Raw genomic sequence first — 9489 nt, 5'->3', positions numbered from 1 at the left:
TTTGGATCTTTGATTAGCTTAAAGGGAACCTGTCACCGGGATTTTGGGTATAGAGCTGAGGACATGGGTTGATAGATGGCCGCTAGCACATCCACAATACCCAGTCCCCATAGCTCTGTGTGCTTTTATTGTGTAAAAAAAAAGATTTGATACATAGGAAAATTAACCTGAGATGAGTCCTGTATGTGAGATGAGTCAGGGACAGGACACATCTCAGGTTAATTTGCATATGTATCAAATCATTTTTTTTACACAATAAAAGCACACAGAGCTATGGGGACTGGGTATTGCGGATGTGCTAGCGGCCATCTTGCAACCCATGTCCTCCGCTCTATACACAAAATCCCGGTGACAGGTTCCTTTTAACACAAATTGTCACTATGTAAGTGGATACAGTATATACTTAAAGGGGTTCTACAGTTTTTTTTAACTGATAATCTATCCTTTGGATAGATCATCAGCTTCTGATTGGCGAGGGTCAGACACCCGGGACCCCCGCCAATCAGCTGTTTGTGAAGGCAGCGGCCATCCAGCAGCGCCGCGGCCTTCTCACTGTTTACCGCAGGCCCAGTGACGTCACGACTAGTATCACTGGCCTGGGCGCGGCTAAGCTCCGTTCTATTAAATGGAGCTTAGCCCTGCCCAGGCTAGTTGATACAAGTTGTGACGTCACTGGCCCTGCGGTAAACAGTGAGATGGCCGCAGCGCTGCTGCCTTCTCAAACAGCTGATCAGCGGGGGTCCCGGGTGTCGGACCCCCGCCGATCAGAAGCTGATGATCTATCCAGAGGATAGATCATCATTTAAAACAAACCGTAGAACCCCTTTAAACTGGTACATGTCACAGGGTGTTTAGTAAGCACCCAAGGAGAATAAACCTTTTAGCGTATACAAAAAATCATAAGATGTTTTAATTAATAAGTTACATTTGGTTTCTCTAGCATATTATGAATATGAATTTTAGCACTTTAGTTTACATGGAAGTGTGCACACGTGCAAGAATTTATTTTTTTGAGAATTATTACATCCTATAAAAAATAAATATGATTAAATCACCAAAATAACATTAACAAAAAGATAATGAGCCTCATTTATTACAAGTGTCAACCAGAAATGATGGATTCAGCATTAATTTCTTAAACTGCTCTGGAAAATGAAGGGTGAGTAAAAAGAACGCCATGAAGAAGTTATGGATATAGCGTGGCACATTCATCTGACTTCCATTTTCCCAACAATGAAGGTCCTAGAGGTTTGGTTCCACAAATTAGATATTTATGCCATTACCGGTAGATAAGAATGAAGTATTGAGGCACTCAGGTTCTTTTTGCAATTTAAATGAAATTTATTTCATGAATTAATCTCTGCATCATCCATTCGCCCGTGGTATATATAGGAGCATTAAACAACAGAATATTTCTGACCAAACGTTTCGGTCACGGTGGACCTTCGTCAGTGGTCATATTATCTGGAATAATATTGGATACATGTTCAGGGTTATTCGGATGGCAGAGATAACGTTACATCATCATAGTGAAACAAAAATCAATGTCGATATATACAAGTCAAATTGAACACGGTTGTAGCAGCAAGAGAAATGGTGTCCAATAACGTAATAAATATTCAAATACATAGACGCAAATACGATGGGTCCGTGGCGTATGGTTTATAAAGGTAAAAAATAGTAAAGTACCAGTGTAATAATAGTGGAAGTGACAGGGTTCAAATTGGTACATGGTATATTGTATACTGTGGTATCACACGTGTATCACCGAGTATTACTGGTATATGCTGAATCGAGGACATATTCTATAGTCGGATATGGGAGAGTCATTGTACGACTATGCCATTGGTATAATAATTTTGTTTGAAAAATGCATAAATCCTCTATGTAGCATATCACAGAGTACTCAGGCCGTGCGGTATTTACATTTGGTATATATCAGGTATCACCTATAACATTACTGTAGTATCACACGTGTATCACCGAGTATTACTGGTATATGCTGAATCGAGGACATATTCTATAGTCGGATATGGGGGAGTCATTGTACGACTATGCCATTGGTATAATAATTTTGTTTGAAAAATGCATAAATCCTCTATGTAGCATATCACAGAGTACTCAGGTATTTACATTTGGTATATATCAGGTATCACCTATAACATTACTGTGGTATCACACGTGTATCACCGAGTATTACTGGTATATGCTGAATCGAGAACATATTCTATAGTCGGATATGGGAGAGTCATTGTACGACTATGCCATTGGTATAATAATTTTGTTTGAAAAATGCATAAATCCTCTATGTAGCATATCACAGAGTACTCAGGCCGTGCGGTATTTACATTTGGTATATATCAGGTATCACCTATAACATTACTGTGGTATCACACGTGTATCACCGAGTATTACTGGTATATGCTGAATCGAGGACATATTCTATAGTCGGATATGGGGGAGTCACTGTACGACTACGCCATTGGTATAATAATTTTGTTTGAAAAATGTGTAAATCCTCTATGTAGCATATCACAGAGTACTCAGGCCGTGCGGTATTTACATTTGGTATATATCAGGTATCACCTATAACATTCACATATGCATGGGGGCACAAGCGGCATATTATACATCGTTCGTATGTACCACAGTATTCAAGTGCACAGAATCATAAGTACAAGTATCTCAATTTATAACACTGCACAAAGTTGGTTCAGTGACATGGAAGCATAGAGGGATGAGAGGCTGCAGGAGATTTCCAATGGTGAGCAAGCTGACATAGTGAGAGGGTTTCTGTGGAAAAAAGATTCAAGGTTAGAGCATATTTTCTACCTGAGTGATGTATGGCTGTGTTCTGGGGCGCTGGATGCAGGTCTGACCCACTTTCTGCCTCGGTTTAAGTAATCCGAGAGGATCAGAGTTCCGGTCATCTGACCGGAAGTGACGTAGTGTGTGGAACGCAAGTTTGCGTTCCAAATACCGGAAGTGCTGCTGATAATGTGGCTGATTAAAAGGAGAGTAGAATGGAGCGCATTTTTGCGCATTTATGCGTTCCATATGGCGGAAGTATTAGTGTGGAGCATGGCTGGTGGGTAGATGGAGCGCAAGTATGCGTTCCAAGTAGCAACATGTGGTATAGTTGTCACCTGGGTACAGAGTATGTATATCTCTGTGACAAATATGGATCCAATACAGAAGTATAAGGAGAGTTTATATTTATTGGGAAATTCAATGATAAAAGGGAATGGGAAGATGGGTATATGGAGGACTATGTATATAGGTAATATTATGATAAGGATAAACCTGTCAGGGCAGTATGGAGAAGTTGTTAGGTAGATAGTTAGTGCTGTTTTTATATGTATATATGTAAATATTATGCATGTAATGGCGATATCGTGTCATTGCAGATATCTGATGTTGTAATGATGTTGTGAGTTAGTGGTGTGTCTCCGCCTGGTTGTAGGGATTATATGGGATCTCATGGATGTATATAGGGAAGAGCAATAGCCTATTTAAGTATATATGGAAATAGATGAGGCTGTTAAATCATATAAGTACATCATGGGATATATCCAATAATTTGGACATACTCATTCGGTCAGGCGGATGGAGGGGGAGGGAGTAGAAGGGGAAGGGGGGGTGGAAAGGGGAGGGGGGGAAAGGGAAGGGTTTGGGAGGGAGGGGGAGACTAATACCTCACCCTCGTCAGCTTGTAGACAATTCAGTGAGTCTGCAGAGGAGAGAAGAAATACATATCAATATACATCAAAATATCACAGGTTTATGAAGAAGTCACATTCTCGGTTCAATCCGTGTGGTGCCAGTGTCCCCAATTTGTGGATCCAGAAAGCCTCTCTCTGTTTAAGGAGAAGTGTCCTGTTGCCACCTCTCCTTGGTTGGTCAGTTTGTTCCAGGATTTGAAAGCGGAGCTGGGTATTGGTAAGAAAGTATGTCCTAGTCTGATTGTGGACTTGTGCTTGCTTATCCGGTCCCTGATGTGCTGTGTTGTCTCGCCGACGTACCCGAGGCCACATGGGCACTTTAAGAGATAGACGACAAAGCTCGAGTCGCAAGTGTAGAAACCTTTTATCGCAATGGTTTTTCCGGTACGTGGGTGTGTGGCATATTCTCCCTTGATTACACTAGAGCAATGTGCGCAGTGTAAGCATGGGTATGTTCCTTGTCTCCTACTACGTAAAAAGGTTTGTTTCGGAAGTCTGGTGAAGCTGCCTATATCGGCTTTGATTAGTTTGTCCCTTATATTCGGTGGTCTTTTGTAGCAGGTTAATGGTTGTTGTTCGAATTCTTTGATTTCCGGATGCGCTTTTGTGAGTAGTGACCAGTTTTTTTTGAGAGCTTGTTGTATTTTGGGCATAAGGGGGTGATAAGTAGTTACGCACGCTATTCTATTGGAGTTATCCTGTTTGGTTTGGGGTGGTGTAGATGGATTCTTTAGATCATGAAGGGCTTTTTTTAGAATAGCCTTTGGGTAGCCTCTTTGTGTGAATCTGTCAGTCATGCTATCAAATCTTGTGTTTTTCATGGTGATATCGGTAACAATACGGTCAACGCGTGTGTATTGGGAACGTGGTAACGATTTTTTTGTGGCTCTAGGGTGGCAGCTATTGAAAAGGAGGAGACTGTTCCGGTCCGTGGGTTTATGGTATAGATCTATGTCTATAGATCCTGCTTGGTCAATCCTGACCAGGGTATCTAGAAAACTAATTTCCTTTTTGCTGATGTGTGAGGTAAACCCCAATTCGCTATAAGTATTGTTGAGATCTGTGATGAAATCGTCTATGGTGGATATCGGACCCTTCCAGATGCAAAAAATGTCATCAATAAAGCGAAGCCATATATGGGCATGTTGTTGAAACAGGGGGTGGGTATAGACATAATCTTCCTCAAATTTTATCATGAACGCGTTAGCATAAGGCGGGGCCACGTTGGATCCCATAGCGGTACCTATCTTTTGGCCATAATAGGTATCCCCGAATAAGAAAAAATTTTTTGTAAGTATGATCTCTAATAGTTTTAGGCAGCATTCTTGTTGTAAATTACTAAGGTTGGATTGTTCATTGAGGAGTTTTGCAGTGGCTTGTATACCCTTCTCATGTGTAATGGAAGTGTATAGACTGTTGACATCTAGTGTCAATAGGTTACAGTCTATCAATTTGTCCATGTCTTGTAATTTTTTTAGAAAATGGGAGGTGTCAAGTATGAAGGACCTGGATGTTTTAATCAGGGGGGTCATAATTTTTTCTAGGTAAATGGCCAGAGGGGAAAAGATGGACTCAGTAGAAGCAACAATAGGGCGTCCTGGAGGTTTTGTCAAATTTTTATGGATTTTGGGTAGGATGTAAAATACTGGGGTGATAGGATCTCTTTTCGTAAGAAAGATGACGGTTTTGGGATCTATGACGCCTAGTGTTGAATATGAATTGATAGTGTGAGAAATCAACTCTTGTATGCGTGAAGTAGGATCTCTGGGTAATATTTCATATGTTTCTGTGTCGGAAAGTTGCCTATTGATTTCCGCCAGATAGTCTCCCTTGTCCATGACGACAAGGGCTCCACCTTTGTCCGCCGGTTTAATGATTATGTCTTTATTCAATTGTAATGAATTAAGAGCTATTTTCTCTTCTTGAGATAAATTGTTGGTATGTTTGAATTGGCCTTCCGTGTTTGCCTTAAGAATGTTACCTACTAATTTCTGAGAAAGGGAGATATATGTCTCTATGGGATGTTGATTTTTTGGGGGCATGAAGGAACTCTTGTTCCTGAGTCCCAAGTTTTTGATGGACAATGGTCCTGGTTCCGTGGCGGGGATGGGATGTTCCGGTGTTAGTCCCTGGAAATGGGCTTTAAGTCTTATTGTCCGGTAAAATTTCTGTAGTTCTTGTTCTAATAAGAACGTGTTAAGTGTGGGTGTGGGACAAAATGATAAGCCCTTTTGTAGGACTGTAATCTGTATGGGTGATAGGTTAATGGATGAAATGTTGATGACTAGGTTGTCTTCCTTACCTGGGAGCGTGTCTGTATGCGTCCCTCTTGATTTCCTCCCGCCCCGCCTGGTCCTCCGCGTCTTGATCTGCCCCTCCGTGGGGCGTTGCCTAAAAAACGAGGTTCGTGATGTCCGGATCTATCGCTGTCTGATGCCGAAGAACCAGAGTAGTGTGGATGTCTGTATCCTCTGTAATATTGTTGCTGTTGATTTCCCTTCCAGCGGTAGACTCTCTCTAATTTGTAATCTTCAGCGTCTCGTACAAATTTCTGTCTCTTTCCTTGTTCCGCGTACTTTTGATATTCTTGTAGTTGTTTATTAATCCTTTCTTTGGTTTTAGAGAGTTCTTCTTCCGGTGTAGTTGAAGTCAGCTGGTCTTCGGTTGTCTTGATCTGTGTGGCTAATTCGCCAATTGACGTTTGTAGTTCTTCTATAGTTAGTAAGATCAAATCGAGAGAACACTTGTTTAGAATGCTCTCGAAGCGTTCGCAAAATTCCTTTTTCTCTGAGAAGAGTGTAGGTCGGAGATGAGATCTCAGGCCTCTTGGAATCCGCTTGTTTTTATAGTATTCAGTGAGTGTACTGCAGTGAAGTTCCCATCCGATGAGTCGCTTACGATCCCGCTCGTATTCGCGAATTTTCATTTCATGGTTTGGTATAAGCAGGAACTCATTGGGTAAATTTACCCTCGACAATATATTCTCTGCTGTAATGGTGTCATATGAAAAGGTATTCGTCATGCTTGTTCGAAGGTGCTGGTATCCCGCAGAATTTGCGTAATCTTATAATACAGTGAGGAACCGCACTCTATTCAAGTGTGTCACCGGTGCCAATCAAGGGCTTATTAAGCCATTTATCATGAGAATGAAGTATTGAGGCACTCAGGTTCTTTTTGCAATTTAAATGAAATTTATTTCATGAATTAATCTCTGCATCATCCATTCGCCCGTGGTATATATAGGAGCATTAAACAACAGAATATTTCTGACCAAACGTTTCGGTCACGGTGGACCTTCGTCAGTGGTCATATTATCTGGAATAATATTGGATACATGTTCAGGGTTATTCGGATGGCAGAGATAACGTTACATCATCATAGTGAAACAAAAATCAATGTCGATATATACAAGTCAAATTGAACACGGTTGTAGCAGCAAGAGAAATGGTGTCCAATAACGTAATAAATATTCAAATACATAGACGCAAATACGATGGGTCCGTGGCGTATGGTTTATAAAGGTAAAAAATAGTAAAGTACCAGTGTAATAATAGTGGAAGTGACAGGGTTCAAATTGGTACATGGTATATTGTATACTGTGGTATCACACGTGTATCACCGAGTATTACTGGTATATGCTGAATCGAGGACATATTCTATAGTCGGATATGGGAGAGTCATTGTACGACTATGCCATTGGTATAATAATTTTGTTTGAAAAATGCATAAATCCTCTATGTAGCATATCACAGAGTACTCAGGCCGTGCGGTATTTACATTTGGTATATATCAGGTATCACCTATAACATTACTGTAGTATCACACGTGTATCACCGAGTATTACTGGTATATGCTGAATCGAGGACATATTCTATAGTCGGATATGGGGGAGTCATTGTACGACTATGCCATTGGTATAATAATTTTGTTTGAAAAATGCATAAATCCTCTATGTAGCATATCACAGAGTACTCAGGTATTTACATTTGGTATATATCAGGTATCACCTATAACATTACTGTGGTATCACACGTGTATCACCGAGTATTACTGGTATATGCTGAATCGAGAACATATTCTATAGTCGGATATGGGAGAGTCATTGTACGACTATGCCATTGGTATAATAATTTTGTTTGAAAAATGCATAAATCCTCTATGTAGCATATCACAGAGTACTCAGGCCGTGCGGTATTTACATTTGGTATATATCAGGTATCACCTATAACATTACTGTGGTATCACACGTGTATCACCGAGTATTACTGGTATATGCTGAATCGAGGACATATTCTATAGTCGGATATGGGGGAGTCACTGTACGACTACGCCATTGGTATAATAATTTTGTTTGAAAAATGTGTAAATCCTCTATGTAGCATATCACAGAGTACTCAGGCCGTGCGGTATTTACATTTGGTATATATCAGGTATCACCTATAACATTCACATATGCATGGGGGCACAAGCGGCATATTATACATCGTTCGTATGTACCACAGTATTCAAGTGCACAGAATCATAAGTACAAGTATCTCAATTTATAACACTGCACAAAGTTGGTTCAGTGACATGGAAGCATAGAGGGATGAGAGGCTGCAGGAGATTTCCAATGGTGAGCAAGCTGACATAGTGAGAGGGTTTCTGTGGAAAAAAGATTCAAGGTTAGAGCATATTTTCTACCTGAGTGATGTATGGCTGTGTTCTGGGGCGCTGGATGCAGGTCTGACCCACTTTCTGCCTCGGTTTAAGTAATCCGAGAGGATCAGAGTTCCGGTCATCTGACCGGAAGTGACGTAGTGTGTGGAACGCAAGTTTGCGTTCCAAATACCGGAAGTGCTGCTGATAATGTGGCTGATTAAAAGGAGAGTAGAATGGAGCGCATTTTTGCGCATTTATGCGTTCCATATGGCGGAAGTATTAGTGTGGAGCATGGCTGGTGGGTAGATGGAGCGCAAGTATGCGTTCCAAGTAGCAACATGTGGTATAGTTGTCACCTGGGTACAGAGTATGTATATCTCTGTGACAAATATGGATCCAATACAGAAGTATAAGGAGAGTTTATATTTATTGGGAAATTCAATGATAAAAGGGAATGGGAAGATGGGTATATGGAGGACTATGTATATAGGTAATATTATGATAAGGATAAACCTGTCAGGGCAGTATGGAGAAGTTGTTAGGTAGATAGTTAGTGCTGTTTTTATATGTACATATGTATATATGTAAATATTATGCATGTAATGGCGATATCGTGTCATTGCAGATATCTGATGTTGTAATGATGTTGTGAGTTAGTGGTGTGTCTCCGCCTGGTTGTAGGGATTATATGGGATCTCATGGATGTATATAGGGAAGAGCAATAGCCTATTTAAGTATATATGGAAATAGATGAGGCTGTTAAATCATATAAGTACATCATGGGATATATCCAATAATTTGGACATACTCATTCGGTCAGGCGGATGGAGGGGGAGGGAGTAGAAGGGGAAGGGGGGGTGGAAAGGGGAGGGGGGGAAAGGGAAGGGTTTGGGAGGGAGGGGGAGACTAATACCTCACCCTCGTCAGCTTGTAGACAATTCAGTGAGTCTGCAGAGGAGACACACACTACGTCACTTCCGGTCAGATGACCGGAACTCTGATCCTCTCGGATTACTTAAACCGAGGCAGAAAGTGGGTCAGACCTGCATCCAGCGCCCCAGAACACAGCCATACATCACTCAGGTAGAAAATATGCTCTAACCTTGAATCTTTTTTCCACAGAAAC

General features: G+C 41.0%; 1 protein-coding gene across 3 annotated transcripts; it reads right to left on the bottom strand.

Moving 5' to 3' along the window:
- Positions 1 to 1346: 1346 nt before the first annotated feature.
- Positions 1347 to 9314, bottom strand: LOC122935078. Of its 3 annotated transcripts, none has more exons than XM_044290814.1 (4): positions 9282 to 9314; positions 6025 to 8366; positions 3701 to 3730; positions 1347 to 2793 (listed from the first exon to the last, which is right to left on the bottom strand). In XM_044290814.1, the coding sequence occupies exons 2-3, from the start codon at positions 6742 to 6744 to the stop codon at positions 3722 to 3724; spliced, it is 729 nt and encodes a 242-aa protein (XP_044146749.1). In that variant the 5' UTR covers positions 6745 to 8366; positions 9282 to 9314; the 3' UTR covers positions 1347 to 2793; positions 3701 to 3721. The 3 variants fall into 3 exon arrangements, with proteins under 3 accessions (XP_044146749.1, XP_044146750.1, XP_044146748.1); XM_044290815.1 differs by lacking the exon at positions 9282 to 9314 and adding an exon at positions 8406 to 9008 and having other exon boundaries at positions 3696 to 3730; positions 6025 to 7037; XM_044290813.1 differs by lacking the exon at positions 9282 to 9314 and adding an exon at positions 8406 to 9008 and having other exon boundaries at positions 6025 to 7037.
- Positions 9315 to 9489: the final 175 nt, after the last annotated feature.

This window comes from Bufo gargarizans, chromosome 4 (genome assembly GCF_014858855.1).
Source record: "Bufo gargarizans isolate SCDJY-AF-19 chromosome 4, ASM1485885v1, whole genome shotgun sequence".
Lineage (NCBI taxonomy): Eukaryota > Metazoa > Chordata > Amphibia > Anura > Bufonidae > Bufo > Bufo gargarizans.
The sequence above is the reverse complement of the archived record's forward strand: the minus strand, read 5'-3'. Positions and strand labels throughout refer to the sequence as shown.

Excerpts from the sequence above, each read along its gene's own strand:
- LOC122935078 (XM_044290814.1), bottom strand. The coding sequence starts at position 6,744 with ATGACGAATACCTTTTCATATGACACCATTACAGCAGAGAATATATTG.